The sequence below is a fragment of the Cnephaeus nilssonii genome (genome assembly GCF_951640355.1).
Source record: "Cnephaeus nilssonii genome assembly, chromosome: 16".
NCBI lineage: Eukaryota > Metazoa > Chordata > Mammalia > Chiroptera > Vespertilionidae > Cnephaeus > Cnephaeus nilssonii.
In genome coordinates, this window is record NC_137087.1 from 57,115,857 (window position 1) to 57,138,241 (window position 22,385).

Consider the following 22,385-nt stretch of genomic DNA (forward strand, 5'->3'; position numbering starts at 1 on the left):
CTCACTGATGGCACCCTGCCCACTCACCCCTCCAGAGGTGCCAAGACTTCATAAATCTTCCTGAGAACTGCCCTGGCCAGGTGGAGCGTTATCCCGCACACCAAAAGGTTGCAGGTTCAATCTCTGGTCAATGTTTCTCTCTCTCTCTCTCTCTCTCTCTCTCTCTCTCTCTAAAAACAAAACAAAAAACAACAACAAAGAAACATATCCTCAGATGAGGATAAAAAATAATTATAATAAATAAGTCTTTCTGAACGTAATTACTGCTCATTTCCCTGCTTAGTTCAACCATATAGAAATGATGACTAGAGACCATAAATAAAAAATATATGCTTTATAAAGAACATCTGCAGGATGGTCCCTTCAGAGGGAGGGGGGTGGGAGCAAAGTCAGTGCCGAAATCTGTGGTCTCTCTGCTGATACTGTTAACTGGCGTCACCCCGCCATTCCCCAAAGGACCGAGACATGAAGGGTGGCAAAGGCCCGCTCTCTGGCTCAGTCGTCACTGGTGCTTATTTCTGTTCTTGGTACTTTTAAATCCTCGCGATGCACCTTGACCAAAACAGACGGTGGAAGGTATTCTGAAATGGAAGAAATCTTCAGACTAAAGAGTCATACCTTTTACCAACTAACAGCCCAATTCCTAGAGCAGTCTTTTCCTCTTCTTCCAGAATGCTCTTTCCCTCATGGAACATTCCTAATGGCGGCTCTTCCTTCCTGCACACTCTGCTCTGGGGCCCTGGGGCAGCTCCTTACTGCAGCTGGCCAGTGCCTCTGACCGGCTTCCTATGGGGACCGGCTCCCAGCAAGCTCTCCAGAGCTGACTTCCTGTCACCCTCCCTGCACTGAAACCCTAACTGCCCACTGGCATCTGGACTCATTCACTGGCCAAAGTCCAGGCAGCTGTGCGAAGGCAGCGAAGGGACACGAGTCCTTTTCACATCAGTCTGGATTCCTTGGCGATTTTTTTCATTTGTCCAACATTTCCCCCAAATTAGATCTGAACTCAAGTTTAACCCAATGGAAGTGCAGTTACACTAGAAAGACGGACTCACAGTTGTAACCTAAGCAATTACAAATGAGCTTCTCTCCATCCAGAAGGAAAGGGGGCGGTGCTCCGCATTCCTGCGCTGCGGGGCTTCCAAGAGCAGTAAGCCAGACACTAAGTTACCCTCGAGAACGAAACAGCCAGACTCCCAACTCCCATAGAAGCTCACAGAGGAGCAGCATCTCTCTCTCCCAGCACGTTCACAACCTCAGAGACGCAGCTACTGACCTGTGGCGGCAGGTCCGCTTCTCACCCACGGGTTCTGGGGGTGGCGTCACGTGGTCAGAGCAGACTTCCATGGTGTCCCCATCATCCCCCACGGCTTCTGTTGGCACTTGCACGGCAGCCATGGGAGTGGATGAGCTGTGGGAAGCAGAGGGGCTTACAGGGCTCAGCCGTGCTTTGGGGCAGCTCAGTCCCGTCTACCGCAGAAATTAATTCACCAGAAAGAGACTATTTCTTTTCCTGCAGACATTTTATAACTATTTTGGCATTGTGTAATTTTTAGGCTACCAGAATAAGGAGAAGGATTATAGCAAGGTCAAAAGTGAACATTATGATGCCACTTTTTTTTTTTAAATATTTTTTTAAATATATTTTATTGATTTTTTACAGAGAGGAAGAGAGAGGGACAGAGAGTTAGAAACATCGATGAGAGAGATTCATCGATCAGCTGCCTCTTGCACACCCCCTACTGGGGATGTGCCCGCAACCAAGGTACATGCCCTTGACCGGAATCGAACCTGGGACCTTTCAGTCCGAAGGCCGACGCTCTATCCACTGAGCCAAACCGGTTTTGGCAATGATGCCACTTTTTATAAATTTAGGTATAACAATTTCACTTTGCCTTTAAAAAAATTTTTGTTGTTGTTAATCCTCACCAGAGGCTATTTTCCATTGGTTTTTAGAGAGACTGGAAGGGAGGGGAAGAGACAGAGAAACATCGATGTGAGAGACATATATCGATTATGTGTGTATATACTCAAAAGGCTTCTCTGATTTCCAGGGGTGGCCACACATACCCTTTGGTTTTCTTTGGTTTATCAAACCGGAAGTCCCCAGGGTAGAGGTGATGTCTCACCAGGTGGTCCTTCCTGTCTTTGCTGGTCTTGAACTTCTCTGTGCAGCCTTCCACCAAGCACTGATACTAAAACAGAAATGGTGTCCCGCCATCCACAGGGATGGGGGCTGGAGAGGGAAGGTGCCCCTGGTCCTGCCCCACCCAAGAGCTGAGAGCTCTGACCCTTAGGCAGACAGCTCCAGTCCAAGCCCCTGATATGACTGCATCACCCACCATTTCCTGCCGCTCAGACAGGATCTGGAACAAGGAATCGTGCCACTCCAGGATGTGGATGTCCAGCAGATGTCCCGAGGGGAAGGCCCGCTTGCAAAAGGAGCACACGTTTCTGTGCAGAGTGTGGTAGTGATGCTCATAATCCTCCAGGGTGTCGAATACCTGGCAGCAGCCGGCCATCTGACAGGTGAACTCAGGCACCCTGGCAAAGGAAACCACTGCTGGCTGACAAAAAAACATTAGGCTGTTCACAACTTCCCTTTAAGTGGTCTGATAAAGCTCGGAATGTTTCTTTCCCAATTCCAAATCTTGCTTTCTTTTTTATAGCTTTTCTTTTACTTTCTTTTTAAAAAAATTATTTATTGATTTTTAGAGAGAGAGAAAGGGAGAGGGAGAAAGAAACATCAATTTGTTGTTACACTTACTTACGCATTCATTGGTTGATTCTTGTACGTGTCCTGACCAGGTTCCCCGAAACCTTGGCCCATAGGGACGATGCTCTAACCAACTGAGCTACCCCGCCAGGGCCCAAATCTTTCTTTGTTGAGAAGTTAATTTTCAAAGACCAGCCAGGTAGTGGAGAACTCAACAAAGCGGGGCTAGGACGGTGGTTCAAGCAGAGAGCGCGGTGACAGGTCACCAGGGAGGGGCAGGACTGGGGGCCCGGGAAGGGGACAAAGTGGGGGGCGAGGAGAGGCGGCGCTGGGCGCAGAGCAGCTCACCTGGGCCTCTCGGGAACCCCGGCCACCCCCGTAAGCACGTCCTGGAGGTAGAGGTGCCGCTGCACGTCCCCTTCCTGCAGAACACGGTGGGCGCACAACTGAAGGTCCCGCCCACCGGGCTACGACCCGCCCCGCCTTAGCCCCGCCCCCGCCCGACAGCTGTAGGCCCCACCCCGCGGAGCCATAGGCCCCGCCCAGGCCCCGCCCAGGCCCCGGCCCCACAGCTGTAAGCCCTGCCCCTAGCTCGACTGACGCACCTCAAAGAACTCATGCTCCCGCGGGAAGCGTACCAGGCGCGCCGCAAAGCGGAAAGGCGCGGCCCCGGCCGCGGGGTCTCGCTCCACGGGCAGCGGCTCAGCCGCCCCGGGCCCCGCCACCAGGCGGGCGTGCAACGCGGGCGGCAGCTGCATCGTCCAGTTCCCCGCGTAGCCACAACCTGTCGGCCACCGTCCGCGAGCTGGCCGGGGCCGGACGTGACGTTGAGCGCCACTTCCGCTTCCGGCTCAGGCTGCGCGGCGGATTTCGGCGGGTGTGGGCAGTGGCGCGGCGCTGGCGGTGAGTGCAGACGGGCGCCCAGGGGCCGTGCGCGGCGGGGCTGCCCTCGGACCCGACCCCAGCCCGTGCGGAGCAGAAGCCGCGCTTTGGGGCAGCTCAGTCCCGGAGCGAACGCCACGGTCCTTCCCAGATCCTAGTGGTGCAGGGTTCCTCTTGCAGAGGCTCACACCCCGGTCCCTCCCGGGCCGCTGCCGGTACCCGCGCCCGCACGGCTTTGTCTCTGGCTTCGGCGGCCTCTGGGTCATTGTCTCCAAACCAGTCACCAAAGAGGGTCCCCAGGAGACTCAGGCTTTACTGGAAGTCTTTGTCTAAAGGCCTTCAGTGGCTTCCATTACCTTGGTCCTGTGTCCTTCTCGCGGCTGGTCTGGCCCTGCACGCTCCGCCTGCCTTTCCGTCTCCTGCAGCCGCTCAGCTCCTGAGCTCACGGTGCAGAAATCGAAGGAAGTCAAGCAGTTACCCGATTAAAACGTGATAGATAGACACATGAGGGACGCAGGTGTACATGAGACTTACTGTGGAGGGTGGACCAGGTGCTCACAGACTCTGGCTCAGGATGTTTCAGCATCGAGCACAACGTGCGCATGTATACGAGCAAGGGCAAGCGGGGCTGCTTTTCTTTAAGCAATTGAAAATATGTAATAAAACTTGGTCATTTCATTCTGGAAGTGAAGGTTGTGGCTACATCGCCAGCTGGTCATTCACGTGCCCAGGAAGAGCACTGGACAAACCCAGACTTTTCATCACTTAATACTTTTTCTGTCTCTGAAAAAGCATTAGGGTTATTGAGGTTTTTCACAAGTTTTCAAGTGTTTTTCAAGCCCTACTCCTGTGGCTCAGTTGGTTGAGCGTTGTTCCATGCACCCAGAGGTCATTGGTTGATTTCGGGTCAGGGCATATATACCCGAGTTCTGGCTTGATCCCCAGTAGGGGGCATGCAGGAGCCAGTCGATGTTTATCTCTCTAAAAAAAAAAAAAAAACATTAAAAAATGTTTTTTCAAGCCAATTTGAGAAATTAGCTTTGAACTCTCAACAGAGACTCACTTTCCTCCGTGTTCACCAGTGTGCGTGAAGTAGGCGTCTTAGCCCACTAAGGCGGCGGCTCACGCGTGTGGAGGAGGTAGATTTTGTTCCCGCACAGAAGTCTGTCCATTTGTTCTGACTGGAGAGAACTCTGGAGTGTCACAGAGGTCAAGTGAGCCATTGCAATTAAATGTTCTTCCGAGTTGCATTTAGTATGGATGCTGCTGATGTTTAGCATCCTGGCCTCTTGTGCCTTCCAGTCACCATGACAACCAGGGGTCCCTCAGGGGCCCTGCCTCCAGGTGAGAGCCCCCATTCTTGCAGGAATTGTTCCCAAATCCACAGAGAACAGTGGGCACCTCAGACATGGGGACAGGAAGATAGTTTTTAAATAAACAATCATGATCTTCAGAAGAGCTCTCTCAACCTGCTTGTGTCTGGGGGAGGTGTGTGTGCTTGCCGTGGTAAACACAATGTCCTTGCCATTTACATGGCCAAAGGATCCTGCGTCCTGCACTTACAAGGACAACCCGCAGAAACCACATGGAATGTGGGGAAACTAGGTCGCCAGGGGGAAGTTCTGTTGTCTTCTCTGTTTGCTGGGTTTGCAGCGCCTGGTTCATGGCCCTCTGGGAGTAATGAGGTAGCAGTGGTTTAGGGCGTCAGTGAGTCAGATCCAGTTTCCCTACTGTAGAACCAGCCATTTCTCAGGTAAAATGCACATTTGCAGTTGGTTGGCCTTTTGCAGTAACGGTGACATTTGACCTGCTTTTTAAATAACTTACTGTGTGCAGGCTTTACAGGAACTGCATTTCATCTCTGCAGTAGCTCAGGGAGAGTATACCGCTCACCCCTCCTTGGAGGGAGCTGGGTCAGGACAGGCTCAGCCAGGCCCCGCAGCCTGCGCCCTGCTGCTGCTTGCTCCCTTCACGCTGCAGCTGTAGTTACTGTCAGCGCCTCTTGTAGCAGCTCCTGCGCTGGCAACCTGGGTTCCAGCTCGTGCTGACTCTTCTGCCCTCACGTTTGGAGACATCTGCACCTGGCCAGTGTTTGGTGCTTACAATTTGTGAACTGTAATTACATCCGGAGAACTTGTTTTCCACCCCCCAAGATCACAGTTACAATTAGTATTCATTGGTAATTAGCTGTGGAGTGTGGGCTGGGTCGGCTCTGCTTGGTGTTTTGTTTGACTTATGGTGTCTTCACTGCAGCTGTCAGCACAGTGGCTCCTAACCTCTTTTGGGTCACAGAGCCTTTGAGGATCTATTGAAAAAGCCTCTCAGGAAATTCACAGAGAGACTTGACTGTCCTTGATAACAGTTCTTTTGTTCATGGATCTGAAGTTAAGAACTTTACGTGGGTAGACTGAAATGTTTATGTGAAGCATGTAAAATTTGCTCATTTTTATTTTTTTAATCTATAGTTAATTACCGCTGTGTGTTTATTCACTCCCCCCCCTTTTTTTTTTCACAGAGAGGAAGGGAGAGGGAGAGAGAGCCAGAAACATCGAAGAGAGAGAAACATCAATCAGCTGCCTCCTGCACACACCTCCTGGGGATGTGCCCGCAACCAAGGCACATGCCCCCAACTGGAATCGAACCCGGGACCCCTGAGTCCTCAGGCCGATGCTCTATCTACCAAGCCACACCAGTCAGGGTATTCACTCCCTTTTATCAGCACTGTTGATGGTGATGGCTAACTGGGCCAGTCATCAGTGGGAGAACAAGCCGCCATGCAGGCCACTACTGTCCCCTTGGGGATATCTCAGTTATGACTTTGATGCCAGAGGGTTCTGTATCTAATGGTGAGACCCTGGGACATCTGGTTGCCAGGGTAGACTGAGCTGAAGTAGAATCCCACCCAACTCAAATGCACAGGAAATGTGTAGCAATTTTCCCCAAAGCTGCTGCATATATAGGCAAGCTTGGGCAAGAGGAGGAAATGTCCTAGGTACCAGAGTGCAGAGAGCACGCAAACCTGAAACAGCGCAGGATTTGAGAACCAGGTGTGGGCCTCGTGGACTGGAACAGCTTGAATACCCAAGCTGGGACAGGGGGCAGTAGTTTAGGCCTGTGTAGATCAGGTCCCCTGGGTCTGCCCAGCCGAGACAAGAAAATTGTCTGCCAGCCACTGGCCCAGAGCCCTGGGTGGTGATGTCACCCAGGGTGAAGGAGGGCCCAGGCCTTGGAGTCTACACTGTCTGCACCTGCAGGCTCGGAGCTGAGGAGTGGGCCTACAATCTGGCTGGAGTGTGGATTGCCAAAGGGAGCCTGTCCACTGGAGACTGTGCCTGTAAGAAATGACAAACCCTAGCAGGGAGCGCCACCTGCAGGGAGAGGAGAACTCCAGTGAGACCTACGGGGAGTAGACAGCCGGCTGTAGGTGGTTATGGTGGCCTACAAGGGGCATCGTGTGGCCCACATGGTGGTTTTGTTTCTCATAGACCTGACATTGGCCAAAATTGGTTGCTTTAAAAATTTCTTATTAATAGGGTTTGTTTTATAAATAGCTTTCATCCTATCTTTAGGAGAACATACTGTGATGTCTCAGGGCCAAAACTATGAGTGAGTTTCGGATTCACCACGATGTCAATGAGCTGCTCAGCTTGCTGCGTGTCCATGGAGGGGATGGGGCCGAGGTTTACATTGATCTCCTGCAGAAGAACAGGACCCCATACGTCACAACCACTGTGTCTGCACACAGTGCCAAGGTGAGTGCCCGTCCCCGCGCTGCTCTGTCACTGGTGAAGACAGCCCGTCCCCGTGCTGGGCACAGAGCCCACCTTCCTGGCTCCTGGGTGGCCCTAGCAGTGCCAGTGATGATGTCCGACAACATGGCAAGTGCTTTCCATGGTCCAAGTGTCTGCTCAGCTCAGTGCTTCTGCTGACCCCGTGGCCACACTGAAATCTCTTTAAAGTGTATTGTTTTTCTTTATTCAAAAAATATATGATTCAGAATTATAGATCTGCAGTAAAAGGTAACTTTGAAATCTTTTAAAAAACACATTAAGAAGCTTCAGTTATTTAGCCAGCTTAATAGTGGCACAAGGATAATTAGAAAAATTCACTGAGTCCTGGCCAGTGTAGCTCAATGGTTAGAACGTCGGCCAGACACTTAAAGGGTCGTGGGTTCGATTCCTGGTCAAGGGGGCGGGACATACCCGGGTTGCAGGTTTGATCCCTGACCCCGGTTGGGGAATATGCAGGAAGCAACCAATTAGTGTGTCTCTCACATTGATATTTCTCTCTTTCCCTCTCCCCCTCCCTCCTTCCTGCCTTTCCACTCTCTAAAAATCCATGGAAAAAATATCTTTGGTGAGGATTAACAAAGAAAAGAAAAAAGAAAGATTCACTGAGCACATTAATTTAGGAACACACATTACGTTTAATCTATTTCAAAGGGAACATTAAAAACCAGTGAGAAAACTTAACCCCTGAACCAGTACATGATGATAAATTCAAGAGGGAACAGAGGAAAATTGAGGCATAAGCTACCAGGGGAAAAATTCATGGTTATTCTGTGACATAAGGCTTGGGAAAGGGAACCTTGGAGGAAAATGGTTTCACAAATTATTTGAGGAGTCTTCTTAGTTTTATTTCAGCAATATACGATTATTATTTAGCCTACCTAATTTTACTCCATTTGGTTTTTTGTGTTCAATTTTCTGGAAGTTCTTAGTGATTGTCACTAAATCACTTGTGTTTGTTCTTTTGAGGTTAAAATAGCAGAATTTTCTCGTACTCCAGAAGACTTTCTGAAGAAATATGATGAACTGAAATCGAAAAACACAAGGAACCTTGACCCACTGGTGTACCTGTTGTCAAAGCTCACGGAGGACAAAGAGGTAACTCTGTCGTGCTCAGGGTCAGGCACATCAGGGAAGGCGCGTGGGGAGCTTGCCTTGTGGGCAGTTCCGGCGAGTGTTGTAAGCACACAGGTTTGCACGGTAGAGATAACGCCTCATGAGCCTGCTATCGCGGGCGCCCCTCCTGTTGCTCTGCCTGCCTGTCAGAATGAAAATAGCTCAGAGTGGTAGACAGAAACACGGGAAGTACTGACAGTAGTTACTTCGGGGGCGGAGCTTTTTTGTTGTTGTCTTGTGCCATGTTTTTTGTTAGTTTGAAGTTGTGTACTTGATGCTAAGAAAAGCACATATCGAGCTGCGGGAGCCATGGCACATGGGAGCGCTCAGGAATGCATTAGGTCCTTCCTCCTGCTTCCCAAGCTCAGGGTCTATTCAGGGGTGCAGGCGCACCCTCCAGTGCCAAGGACAGGTAGGGGGCCAGTCGTGTGTAGAGAAAAGGCAGTGCCCCTGGGAATGGAGTTTGGGAATTGGCTGTTAAAGCAGCTGTCGTGTCCCTCCTTGTGAGTAGAAGACTTGAACCTGGTGGCAGGAAGCATTGGGAGAGCAGACTGCAGCTTGAGGACTGACGGGAGCCCCTGCTCTCACGCTTCATGTGGTCATTGGGGCTGGGAAAGAAGGGGGTGGGGTGTCGGTGCCAGGCAGAGTGCGGACGTGTGCGGCCCCTTGTCATTCAGGGTTCTGTGTGTGCAGACTCTGCAGTACTTACAGCAGAATGCGAGGGAAAGAGCCGAGCTGGCAGCCACGGTGACTGCCAGCAGCACCACCAGCTTCAGCGCCCCTGCCACGGCCTCCAGGATCTCCATGCAGGAGCTCGAGGAGCTGAGGAAGCAGCTGGGCAGCGTGGCCACGGGCTCCACGTTGCAGCAGGTACGGTGACCCGCCGCCCACACGCCCACACGCCCACACTCACTGCAGCGGGGCAGGGAGCGCCAGCAGGGGGTGCACATCTCCTGTCATCTGTTAAAGATGAATCTGAACACGGAGACGCTGATCGGGACTAGCGGTGTGTGGACAGGATCCTGGGCACGGTGAACGCTCAGGAAGGTTCTGTCCCACCCAGGCAGTTGACTTCGCCTGCTGCAAGGCACTTGTGTGGGTTCAGCCAATGCAATTTCCATTTCCCTCTGCTAATTTTTAACCATTTGTTCTTTTTAAATTTACACTTTATAGACACTTCTCTCTAGATCGTTTTCTTCTATACTTACTGCCCTTTCGTGCTTCTGAGTTTATGTACTGCCCTCTTCTTTTGATGTAAGTCGTCTGCTCACAGCATTGCCTCTGGCCTTCAAGCCCCACAGAGCTGTGTCCCCGTGAGGGTCTGAGCTTAGTATGTGCTTGTTGAGCACAGCAGCTGTGAAGGGGACAGTGGCCAGCACTGGTGGGCATGTGCTGGTGCAGCACCTCACAAAGCCCTCACACCGACACCCCGTGTGACAGATGAGGAAACTGGGTTTGCACCTGCCTTTCTCACTCCTAAGCCAGTGCTTCTGAAAGCCACCTCCATGGCCCTGGTCATCTTCTGGCGGCCAGTCCCTCAGGAGGACACTGCCCTGTGCATGTGCCTGGAGCCAGCCTTTCCTAGTGTGGCCCTCTCCATCTGTCCCTTGTACCCAAGGGCTCAGATGGGGCACCCCTTCTCCAACCATCTGTCGCTGGGGCCATGTCTTCACCCAGCAGCTCATGTCTAGCCTCTGAACTGCCAGGAGAAAGCACAGGTGTTTCCGGGGGTCAGCCTGCCCTGGTGAGGTGCCCTCACTGCCCGTGCTCCTTAATATGTGGGCCCTGCACAGACCGACACCCTGTCAAGGGCCTGGGTCTCCATCTCTTTTGCCCCCAGCCCCTGCATGGTGACGGGCTGGGAGTCATTTCATTTATACACGTACTTATCGAACCCTCGTGCTCAGTGATGTTAGTTTTAATTGTACTAAAAGTATATCTTTGTTCTTCGCTTTTAAAAAAATTCTCACCAGTCTCTGGAACTTACAAGAAAGATGCTTCGAGACAAGCAGAACAAAAAAAATTCAGGCCAGCGCCTCCCCGTCTTCCCTGCCTGGGTGTACGAGAGGCCCACGCTGATCGGGGATTTTCTGACCGGCTCAGGCCTAAGCACGGACACAGCTGTGCCTATAGGTATGTGAAGCACTTACTTCTAACTGCCTGTGTGGTGACTCCATGGACAGGTGGCCACGGTGCTCAGAGCCCATCCTGTGCCCACAGGTAGACAAGTGGTGTGGTGTGTGTGCTGCCAGCATGTTTGTAACCTGCAGATGTGGTGCCGTGTGATCGTGCTGCCGGGCCGTGGTCTCGGGGACCCCAGGGTGGCTTGTGTATGGGCAGCAGGGGTGATTCTCAGGGACACCTTTCTCCTGGTGCTGCCTCTAGCTCCCCATCTGTCCCAACAGGTGTCAGGGAGGACACTGAGGGTCCTTCTGGGGCTGGGAGCTGCCTGGGCCCTGAGGCATTTGGTGGCAGCCCTACTCAATGGCCTGGGACTGACCTCAAGTCCGTTGGGTGGTATCCCGTTGTGTGTTTATGATAGAAATTGTGTTTTAAGGTCTTTAAGGAAACCTCCCTTTTATCCCAGAGCAACCAGACTTACCGAGTTGTAATAAACGCTGCACGCAGACCCCATGGGACGTGCTTTTCAGATTCCTGACTGTCCTTTTAAGTGCAGGCAGGTCCCTGCGTGTAGAGGTTTCTGCCTGCCTAGTGCTTTCAGGCTCCAATGGGCTCCCAGCCTGCCGAACGGTCAGCGCTGTTCCTCCTGGTGGTTTGGAATCTCAGCCTTTGGTGCCCCGATGGGATCAGTTGAAGCCAAATGAACAGCTAGTTCTTATATCGTAGTTATTTGAGGAAATTACAGAGGAGAACGAGTGAGAGCGTGACTTTCAGCAGGTAGATTAGGTCAGGAGAGAGGCAGTGGGAACGGGGAGCTCTGAGTCAAGGCGTGTGGCCCCAGCTGGTGTTTGCAACCCACAGGCTCCCTGCCCCTGGCCGCCCAGGAGTCGGCTGTCGTGGAGGACCTGCTCTACGTGCTGGTAGGTGTGGATGGCAGATACATCACCGCCCAGCCCCTCACCGGGAGACAGAGCCGGACCTTCCTCGTGGACCCCAACCTGGACCAGTCCATCAGGGAGCTGGTGAACAGGATCCTCCCAGTGGCTGCCAGCTACTCCACTGTGACCAGGTAGGCGCTGGACACCGGCCTTCTCGGGCACACTTGGCCCGGAGCGTGTGCCAACCAGCTTCACTCCTGGCACGATGTGAAGGGCCTGGGGACAGGTGCAGGGAGCCCAGTCTGGGCCTGAGAGCAAGCACAGAATGTCTAACCTCATCTGCAAACGTAGCTCGCAGCTTCTCGGGTGCTGGATACTTCCTTTCCTCGTAGGTTCATCGAGGAGAAGTCCTCCTTCGAATACGGGCAGGTGAACCACGCGCTGGCGGCTGCCATGAGGACCCTGGTGAAGGAGTACCTGATCCTGGTGACGCAGCTGGAGCAGCTGCAGAGGCAAGGCCTCTTGTCGCTGCAGAAGCTCTGGTTCTATGTGCAGCCGGCCATGCGCACCGTGGACATCCTGGCCTCCCTCGGTACGTCTCCCCCAGGCTGGGAGAGCCTTGGGGGCGGGGCGGGGTGCATGCAGGCGGATCCTGTGGTGGACCACTGAGATGTGAGATGAGATGGGTAGTGTCGCAGGAGGGACCCCTGGGCCAGCTTGCTCGTCATTCGTGTCTTGCTTTTGTCACCGTGGTTGTGAGGCCAAAGCTGTGGAGCTTCAGGTTTTACTGATTCGCGGGAGGAAACTGGAAGCTCTGGTAAACTTTATGTGCAACTACAACTTTGGGATGTATCCCATAAAGAGCACCTGTCCCAGGAGGAGGTTGGAGGCGAGGCTCTGCGTGGCCTCCCCTTTCTCTGCACTGAGCACCTCTTCCCCTTGCAGCCACCTCGGTGGATAAAGGTGAGTGTGTTGGGGGGTCCACCCTGAGCCTCCTCCACGACCGGAGCTTCAACTACACAGGTGACAGCCAGGCGCAGGAGCTGTGCCTGTACCTCACCAAGGCCGCCAGCGTGCCCTATTTTGAGATCCTGGAGAAGTGGATCTACAGGGGGATCATCAATGACCCGTACAGGTGGGGCTGGGACGTGGGGTTGGGGATGTGGAGGGCGGGCAGGAGGTTCTTCAGCTTATTCTATTGTGTGGTGCACATGAAGGACCCAGATTGGCCTCTGAGCTGCCTTTGTGTGGGCTCCTCAGTGTGACGGATATAAATGCATACGACGAAATATGTCAGCTCACAGAGTTCTGTTAGGTTGAGATTTATTTGTCAGAACATTTTACACTCGATTTTAGCCAAAAGGCTGAGAAGTGTATTTGTCAAAATACCTTTTTTTTTTTTTTAATCCTCACCTAAGGATATTTTTTCCATTGATTTTTTTTAGAGAGAGAGGAAGGGGGAGTGAGAGAGAGAGAAAAACATTAATTGGTTGCCTCTCGCATGTGTCTGAACAGGGGCCTGGGACAAACCTGCAACCGAGGTACATGCCTTGGCCTGGAATCAAATCCAAGACCCTTAGGCCCATAGACTGATGCTCTGAGCACTGAACCAGATGGTCCAGGACTTGTCAAAATATCTTTTTTTAAGAAATATATATTTTATTGATTTTTTACAGAGAGGAAGGGAGAGGGATAGAGAGAAACATCTATGAGAGAGAAACATCGATTCAGCTGCCTCCTGCATACTCCTGGGGATGTGCCCGCAACCAAGGTACATGCACTTGACCGGAATTGAACCTGGGACCCTTCAGCCCGCAGGCCGATGCTCTATCCACTGAGCCAAACCAGTTAGGGCTTGTCAAAATACCTTAAAAATAGACTTGTGGTCTAAGAATAGTCTCTCTACTAATGACCCAAATAAAAGCTGGTGCGATGGGCTGAGTAAGGAATGTGATTTTGAGGTCCTGGTGCGTAGATGATATTTGAGACGGGATGTGAGGTGTCTGGGCTCTGGTGGACAGGAAAGCGTCCCCAACATGTCCTGTTACCACATGCATGGTGGGAGGAAGGGCTGGTTCCGTTGAGAGGCAAATCAGCCTCCCAACCTGCTCTTGACCCCAGCTCTCTCTGGCCCCAGGTCACCTCGCTACCCCAAGTGAGGTTGGCAGGTTTGATTAATTCACAGTTGAGAATTAACGGTAGTGAGACTGTGCTTGGCCTCTGTGGTTGGCCTCCATGGTTGTGACCCAAGATGCCTTCCTGCTTTCAGCGAGTTCATGGTCGAGGAGCACGAGCTGCGGAAAGAGAAGATCCAGGAGGACTACAACGACAGGTACTGGGACCAGCGGTACACTGTGGTGCAGCGACAGATCCCGTCCTTCCTACAGAAGATGGCGGGCAAGGTGCTCAGCACAGGTGATGCCTGGGGTGGGGGAGGGGGAACAGCAGGCCTCAAGAGGGGCCCATCCTCCCGGACATGCCGAGTGTCCTCTGTGATTGTGTCCTGGGGGTGGGCAGGGGTGGGCAGGCAGGCGCTGGGCTGTGCAGGCTGTGTCTGATTCCTGTGGTCTGATTGACTGCATTTGTTCCCCGAGCCTCAGAGGTTGTCTCAATAGGTGCCTCTCCTTCCTCATAGCTATTGCACTTTTAGAACTCTGCTGCTATTAAAGGAAAACTTTCTCACAACACTGACTCCAGACTTACACACCAACACCCAGGTCCCGAGTTCTCTGTGGGCAGCAGCTGGGTGTCCTGCAATCTGACTCAGTCCTGACACTACCTGAGGTACTGCAGGCCCCATAGGTTAAGGGCTCAGTCCCTCAAGACCAGGCGTCCTCAGACTACGGCCTGCGGGCCACATGCGGGTGTTTTTGCCGTTTTGTTTTTTTACTTCAAAATAAGATATGTGCAGTGTGCATAGGAATTTGTTCATAGTTTTTTTTAAACTATAGTCCGGCCGAAACCGGTTTGGCTCAGTGGATAGAGTGTCGGCCTGCGGACTGGAAGGTCCCGGGTTCGATTCCGGTCAGGGGCATGTACCTTGGTTGCGGGCACATCCCTGGTAGGGGGTGTGCAGGAGGCAGCTGATCAATGTTTCTCTCTCATTGACGTTTCTAGCTCTCTATCCCTCTCCCTTCCTCCCTGTAAAAATCAATAAAATATAAAAAAATAATAATAATAAAAAATAGAAAAAATAAATAAACTATAGTCCGGCCCTCCAACGGTCTGAGGGACAGTGAACTGGCCCCTGTTTAAAAAGTTTGAGGACCCCTGCTCAAGACTGTCCCACTTCAGATACCAGCCATGAGTCCCAGGCCACCAAGTTGACTACAAATTGGGGATTCCCATGATCCCTCCTCACGTTTGATAATTTGATAGAGCGGCTTACAGAGCTCAGGGAAACAATTTAGCAACTCAGTTTCTGGTTTATTATAAAGGATTTGATAAAGGATTCAGATGAACAGCCAGGTGAAGAGGTTTGTGGGGTGAAATCTAGAAGGATCCCCAGTACAGGAGCATCTGTCCCCAGAGAGCTGGGGTGCACCACCTCCTGGCAGGTGGACATGTTCACCAACCCGGAAGCTCTTCAAACCCCTTTGCTTAGGGTTGTGCTGAAGGTTCCATCCTATGGGCACAATTGGGTAAATCAGTGGCCACTGGTGATTAGCTCAATTCCAGCCCCTGGCCCCTCCCCAGACATAAGGGCGAGGCTGAAAGTTCCAGCCTTCTCATCACCTGGCTGGTTCCTCTGGCCACCAGCCTCACCGTCAGCTCTCTGGGGGGGCCTGCCAAGAGTCACCCCATTAGCATAAACTCAGGTATGGGTGGAGGGGCTTCCGAATCACAAGGTTACACGGGTTTTAGGAACTCAGTGCTGGAAACGGGCGAAAACCAAGTATTGGTGGTTATATCACAATATTGCACACATTACAGGGAAAACCATCAAGGACACAGGCCCACTGGGTTCTTAGTCACCCCACTGGGGCAGGAGCCTTATTTAGAGACGTGAATGGGGAGTGACTGAAGACGGGCTGGCAGCAGGGTCTGGGCGTTTGGTGAGCGCGGGGCTGTCTGGGACGGGTTGGAAGATGATTTAGAAGCTGGTTCTCAGGGCTTCTTGAGATTGCTTCCATGCTCTCGATTCAAGAAATCAGATGTAAACAGTCACGGCAAACCACTGCTTCTGACCTCGGCTGGTGACCGTGGTGTCGCCACTATGGCTAGAGCAGGCTCAGAGTTGTCCTCACAGTCCATTCTGTGTCCAGTCCTCTAGCTTGTGTGTGGCCACAACTTGTATGTACAACAGAATTCTTAATTTTACCTCCATCTCTTTTCAGGAAAGTATCTCAATGTGGTCAGAGAGTGTGGTCATGATGTCACCTGCCCAGTAGCCAAAGAGGTCATCTATACACTGAAGGAGCGAGCATATGTGGAGCAGATTGAGAAGGCATTCAACTACGCCAGCAAAGTCCTGCTGGACTTCCTGATGGAGGAGCAGGACCTCGTGGCGCACCTGAGGTGTGCGCTTCCGCCGTGTTAGCGCGGGCACATGTGCAGAAGGTTTGGCTAAGACACGGAGCTCCCAGCAGTTCCATCTGTCGTTTTACAAATGGGCACACGGCCAGGTCATCTCCAGTCTTACTGCCTGACACCTGTGGACACGTCCTTCCCAGCCTGCTCCCTTCCCGGGGTCCCCAGGTCCCTCCTTGGCTCCCACAGTGACCCCTCTGCACCCCCCTCGTTGGCCTGCACTGACCCCTTTCTGGCAGCTATCCTGCAGGTCCTGGCACAGTGGTCTTGTGCCCCTGCCTGAGAGAGCTGCTTGTTGCAGCTCATCATAAGTGACCACAGTCATGGCGCTTTGTATGCATGTGGCCGGAGCCCTTTGCATGTGGCTTTTTCTTGTCCGTCACCTGCCACGTTTCTCCAGAGTTTGGGCTGGTCTGCATGCCCCGTGGTCTCACTGATGTCTGCCTGTCTCCTCTCCAAGGTCCATCAAGCGCTACTTCCTGATGGACCAGGGGGACTTCTTTGTGCACTTCATGGACCTCACAGAGGAAGAGCTGAAGAAGCCAGTGGATGACATCACGCCCACACGCCTGGAGGCGCTGCTGGAGCTGGCCCTGCGCATGAGCACCGCCAACACAGACCCCTTCAAGGACGACCTCAAGGTGGGCCTTTACCTGAGAAAGATGGTTGAAATAAAGCCCCGGAGCCTGGCCAGTGTGGCTCAGTGATTGAGTGTCGACCCATGAACCAGGAGGTCATGGTTCCATTCCCGGTCAGGACACATGCCCGGGTTGTGGGCTTGATCCCCAGTAGGGGGCGTGCGGGAGAAAGCTGATAGATGATTCTCTCTCATCACTGATGTTTCTATTCCTCTCTCCCTCATCTGAGACGATCCTGTTTTTCCCCCTTCATTGTGTATTAAACTGATTTCTGTGGGTTGAACCATCCTTGCATTTTAAGTCCCACTTGGTCATGGTGTGTAACCCTCTCACTGTGCAGCTGGATTCAGTCTGCAGTGTTAGGGATGTGTGCGTCCCTGGTCTTCAGAGACTGGCCTGGAGTGTTCCTGTGGTGTGTGTGGCTTGGTTCCCAGGTAACACTGGCCTCAGATTGAGCTGGAAGTGTTCCCTCTTCTTCAGTGTTTGGAAGTGTCAGGAGGATTGGTGTTAGTTCTTTAAACATTTGGTAGAATTTTCCATTGACGACGTCGCAGTCTCCTTGCTGGCTGCAGGTCTGTGCAGAGTGTCTGTTGCTTCTCAGGTCAGGTTGGTCATTTGTGTACCTAGCATTGGTGCTAGAACTAGCTTTCATGATCCTTTTCATTTCTGTAAGGTTGACATTTCTGTAATGTCCCTGCTTTCATTTCTCAGTTTCTCATTTGAGTCTTCTCTCCCCCTTTTTTAGTTAATGTGGTTACAAGTTTGTTAATTTTATTGATCTTTCAAAGAACCAATTTTTGGTTTCAGTTTCTCTGGATTCTTGTTTTGCTTGTTTTTCTTTTTAGAGAGAGAGAAGCCTGGATTTGTTGTTCCACTTATTCATGCACTCATTGGCCGATTCTTGTATGTGCCCTGACTAGGGATGGAACCTACGGCTTTGGTTAATCAGGATGATGCTCTAATCACTGAACTATCCGGCCAGAGTGAAAGTGGTTTTATTTTTGAAGCAGTATTTATTGAATGGTTGGTATTTTTAAGCCAGCCTCCAAGATTTAGAATCCGTCTTTAGGAACTTACCTCAGTCTTGGGTTTGCTTTTCTAGCTGATATGCACGGGTGGGGTAGGGGTCACGACTTAATGCTTTTTTTCAGTAAGTTGTTTTAAATTTTTTTAAATGAAAATTTTTGTGCTCGCTTCGGCAGCACATATACTAAAATTGGAACGACACAGAGAAGGTTAGCATGGCCCCTGCGCAAGGATGACACACACATTTGTGAAGCGTTCCCTATTTTAAAAAAACACACACTTTTTTCAGTTACAGTTACCGTACATGACTGCACTGCCTTCAGGTGAGAGCACAGCGGTTAGACAGCTGCACACTTTACGAAGGGGTCATACTCCATGTTCTTCTATTTCTCTCCCCCAAGATTGACCTGATGCCTCATGACCTCATCACTCAGCTCCTGCGGGTTCTGGCCATTGAGACCAAGCAGGAGAAGGCGATGGTGCAGGCCGACCCCACGGAGCTCTCTCTGAGCGGCCTGGAGGCCTTCTCTTTCGACTACGTGGTCAAGTGGCCCCTGTCGCTGATCATTAACAGGTGAGTGGGTCCCCGGGCAGCAGCTTCAGTGAGTAGTTTGCAGGGAGAAGGATCAGATGTGCCTGCCTGCTGCATTGTTTGTAGCCATTTGTGTCCTGTGGGGGTTAACTGGCAGCCTGGTGGCCCGGATGTGGAACTGTGTGTCTGACAGCCGGAGCCTCGTTTATGATGTCAGGTGTCGGTGGGATCCCACGCCCTCTCCTCCACAGGAAGGCCCTGACGCGTTACCAGATGCTGTTCCGGCACATGTTCTACTGCAAGCATGTGGAGCGGCAGCTCTGCAGCGTCTGGATCAGCAACAAGGCCGCCAAGCAGCACGCACTGCACTCCGCCAAGTGGTGCGTTCTCTGTCCACACGGGGAAGCGGTCCTAGGATGCACACCCATGCAGTGCAGGGCTATTGCTGACCACCAGGTGCACCGGCCCCGTCCCCCAGCCGCCTGCACAGACCTGTGGGCCTGCCACCACGCCCTGTCTGGGCGGGAGCCCTCAAAGGACCGTGAGCCTCCTCCCAGGGTGGGGACCCTTGTGGTTCAGCACTCCACCTATTTAAGCCTGAGGCACTCTGCTTGCTGGTCTGTGGCCCCAGGTGTTGCTGTGCCTGTGTCTGAGCCTCAGGAGCTGCATCATTGTGCTCAGAGCAGGTGTATCTGCTGACCACGTGCACACGCTGGGGCTGGGGTTGGTGGGGAGCAGGAGGATCTTGTACAGGTGCCAGCTCCACAGCGTGTCTTGGATGTCTCTGTTCACCCAGGTTTGCCGGCGCCTTCACGCTGCGACAGCGGATGCTGAACTTTGTTCAGAACATTCAGTATTACATGATGTTCGAGGTCATGGAGCCCACCTGGCACATCCTCGAGAAAAACCTGAAGTCCGTGAGTTCTGACTTAACTACTGTAACACTTAGACTCTGCAGCAACCAGGGCCCTCACATTGCAAGGTCCTCAGAGAGGAAGGTGCTAGGGTGGGTGTCAGGGTGATGCCACCAGCGAGGCCTCACTCAGAGCCTCAGTTTTTAAATGGAAATAACACGGACATGCGCAAAGCCAGGGCTGAAGCCCCGGGGCACACGTCAATCTGGGTGTGCTCCCTGCAGGCCTCCAACATCGACGACGTGCTGGGGCACCACACAAGCTTCCTGGACAACTGCCTGAAGGACTGCATGCTCACCAACCCCGAGCTGCTCAAGGTCTTCTCCAAGCTCATGTCCGTGTGCGTCATGTTCACTAACTGCATGCAGGTACGTGCCAAAGCCCTGCCCACCCTGCTCCCTCTCTGTCTGTCCGTCCGTCAGGCAGCAGGTGCTCCTGAGTGTCCTTCTGAGCCCACCTGGCCCGTGGGCAGGATCCTGGCTGCAGGTTCTCTGTCCTGGCCTGTTTCTGAATACCTTGCAATCCTTTTGTCAGAACTTACTTGATTCCATTTTTATTGGGCGTCTGTCAAAAGCAGTGGCTCAAAAGCAGTGGTACCGAAAACAGTGTCAGGAGGCAGAAGGGGTGATGTGGGGGTTCACCAGGGCTGAAGGCTGCTGAGACATCTGAACTAAGTGGGAAGGTGGAGTAAGAGCCTGCGATGTGATAGCTGATGACAAAGGGGTCAGGAGTAGGTGAACTCGATTTCACAGACATTTAGGAGCCATGTTGAATTGCAAACTGGAGAACACCATGAAAAGCAAGTGTTTTCAGAAAAATAGGTCCATAAGCCTGTGACGGGCAGACTGGAAATGGTGTTGGCCCGTCGGCAGCCTCCCAGAGGGCCCACCCTCTGTCCTCGAGTCTGCAGATGTCCGGTGTGCAGGGGGTGTTTCAGTGGGAGCACATAGGTTGTAATGAAAGGTTTTTTTCGGGCCCCCAAGAGGTTTACACAGAGCATGAAATTGGACGATGAGCTGGGCCGCCTGACTCTGGAACACGGCACGATGCAGGGGCCGCCCACCGAGGCCGAGCGGGCGGAGGAGCGTACCCGGAAGGAGCTCGCCAGGAAGGTGCGTGGCCTCGGGGGTTAGTCCAGCAAGTCCTCCATTTTCCTGAGAGATTGGACAGTGGGAGGATTCTAACACTTAAAAACAAAACCCGCTACCACCCTTTCATTTCTGGCTTTTGTTTGATTAAAAGACAACCATCTTAAAATTAGGTTCCAAACACAAGCCACAGAAATCCGCTCACCCTCGAACCCCAGCCCGGCTGAGCACCAGGGTGAGGCCAGCTTATCTGCACAACAGGCTGTAGGGCTGCCCTGCAGAACCTGGCGCTCAGCAAGCGTAGGTTAGAGTTTACTTACCTGAAGGTCAGGCCGCTCTCAGATGCCAGGATGTGGGTCTGTGTGTGGGAGGGGTCATGGGTTCAGCTCTCGTGGTCCCTGTTTCGTCCCCCTCACGGGCAGGAGAGAACACGGACTGTGCTGGAGTCTGAGCTGCACAAAGAAAACCCTGGTGCCCTGTGGGCAGGAGGAGAGGCCCACCTGCCCAGGGCGGCTCCATCCTGTGGTCTCAGGAACTTTTTTTTTTTTTTAAATAAATTTTTATTGATTTGAGAGAGGGAGAGAGAGATAGCAACATCAAAGATGAGAGAGAATCATTGATCGTCTGCTTCCTGCACGCCCCCTAGTGGAGATTGAGCCCACAACCTTGGCATGTGCCCTTGACTGGAATCGAACCTGGGACCCTTCAGTCCGCAGGCCGATACTCTATCCACTGAGGCAAATCAGCTAGGGCGGTCTCAGGAACTTTTATGATGCCCTACCAATACCTTTTATCACTTGGAAACTTCCTGAAGTCCATTCTTCTATTGGAAGAACTTAAATGGAAGGTAAAGGCAAGCTGGGCTCCTGTCTTCCAGCACCTGGCCGAGCATGTGGACACGCCGCAGCTGGCCTCCAGCTTCGAGGCCACCATCAATAAGTTTGATAAGAATTTTTCAGCCCATCTACTTGACCTCCTGGCCCGGCTGAGCATCTACAGTACCAGCGACTGCGAGCACGGCATGGCCAGCGTCATCTCCAGGTGGGTGTGGGCAGCTTTGCTGTCGTGGGCACTGTCCCTGCCCCGCGAGGCCCAGGTTCCCTCACTGGCTCCCTGCTGTCTTCTCTCACCTTCACCCGCTCGGGTCACCATGGACAACGTGAGGCCAGTTCTGCTCAGGCCTGAGGGTGTCTGTCCTTGGCCTCCTTATGCTGCTGCTGGTCCCCCGTCACTCCCTGAAGTGACAGCACGCATCTGTCCCCTGGTGTGCATTCCCCAGCACGTGGCAAGCTGCCCAGCAATGCCCCCACCATTGGTCCGTGTCCACGGGCCTAGGTGAGCCTCACTCTCCGTGGTGCCCCTGGAGCCAGGACCCACGGAGGACCCCCTTCAGCCCTCTACCTTCCCCCAGCAACAGTGTCACCCCGAGTCATGAGCAGTGAGATGGGGGCCGTGGGAGGATGGGGATGGAAGGGTGTCCCTGCCACCTATTGCAGGGGTCTTGTAGCCACCGCAGGGTGGGTGCCCACACACTCCGGCCCTGCCCTCACCCTTCAGGCTCGACTTCAACGGCTTCTACACGGAGCGCCTGGAGCGCTTGTCTGCAGAGAGGAGCCAGAAGGCAGCCCCCCAAGTGCCGATGCCACGGGGGCCCCCAGCACCAGCGCCCAGAGTCGCCGTCACTGCCCAGTGAGGCCCTCGGAGCCCTGCACCCACCACAACTGAAGGGACGGGTGGGCTGGTGGGTGCTCTTGCGGATAGCGGAGTTCGGGGTTTCTAATAAACTGTTCCTGAAGGACGTGTTGGTGCGCTGTTACCATTTAAGTGCGAAGTCTGAATGTTACCTGTGCTCAGCTTGTCTTTCTCGGGCCGAGCAGCCTCCCAGACCAGAGGGGCGTCTCCGGTGGGGTGCTTACCTGTGAGCCGCTTAAGTAGAGCAGGGGCACTTTAGGGGATTTTGTTTTTTGGCCTCAAAGAAAAAGGCATTTGAGCAACATTAGGATAATGACCAAGGTGCCTTGGGGTGAGACGGGCTGGGCTCCCTGGAGTCTGCCAGAGCCCCTCACACCCTGGGCTGGGGTTCGCTCCTGGCGCTAGGGGGCAGCAGCTCCTTGTGCTGTCGGTGAGTTGTGATCCGTGTCCACTGATCCGCAGCC

At 52.9% G+C, this 22,385-nt stretch overlaps 2 protein-coding genes and 1 long non-coding RNA gene across 5 annotated transcripts; 1 reads left to right on the plus strand and 2 right to left on the minus strand.

Moving 5' to 3' along the window:
- Positions 1 to 353: 353 nt before the first annotated feature.
- On the minus strand, positions 354 to 3,574 carry ZNF511 (zinc finger protein 511). Of its 3 annotated transcripts, none has more exons than XM_079793692.1 (6): positions 3,355 to 3,574; positions 3,065 to 3,138; positions 2,343 to 2,544; positions 2,071 to 2,195; positions 1,277 to 1,411; positions 354 to 581 (listed from the first exon to the last, which is right to left on the minus strand). In XM_079793692.1, the coding sequence occupies exons 1-6, from the start codon at positions 3,472 to 3,474 to the stop codon at positions 503 to 505; spliced, it is 735 nt and encodes a 244-aa protein (XP_079649818.1). In that variant the 5' UTR covers positions 3,475 to 3,574; the 3' UTR covers positions 354 to 502. The 3 variants fall into 3 exon arrangements, with proteins under 3 accessions (XP_079649818.1, XP_079649819.1, XP_079649817.1); XM_079793693.1 differs by having other exon boundaries at positions 354 to 552; positions 3,322 to 3,574; XM_079793691.1 differs by having other exon boundaries at positions 3,322 to 3,574.
- Positions 3,479 to 22,027, plus strand: TUBGCP2 (tubulin gamma complex component 2). Its single transcript, XM_079793687.1, has 18 exons — positions 3,479 to 3,619; positions 7,168 to 7,350; positions 8,356 to 8,484; positions 9,196 to 9,372; positions 10,476 to 10,635; positions 11,485 to 11,692; positions 11,894 to 12,093; positions 12,447 to 12,636; positions 13,771 to 13,916; positions 15,839 to 16,019; positions 16,492 to 16,672; positions 18,097 to 18,269; positions 18,479 to 18,607; positions 19,024 to 19,144; positions 19,366 to 19,509; positions 20,125 to 20,253; positions 21,107 to 21,270; positions 21,787 to 22,027. The coding sequence occupies exons 2-18, from the start codon at positions 7,201 to 7,203 to the stop codon at positions 21,920 to 21,922; spliced, it is 2,718 nt and encodes a 905-aa protein (XP_079649813.1). The 5' UTR covers positions 3,479 to 3,619; positions 7,168 to 7,200; the 3' UTR covers positions 21,923 to 22,027.
- On the minus strand, positions 12,718 to 13,757 carry LOC307112749. Its single transcript, XR_013814748.1, has 3 exons — positions 13,607 to 13,757; positions 13,369 to 13,572; positions 12,718 to 13,138 (listed from the first exon to the last, which is right to left on the minus strand). It is a non-coding gene; the product is annotated as an uncharacterized lncRNA (long non-coding RNA).
- Positions 22,028 to 22,385: the final 358 nt, after the last annotated feature.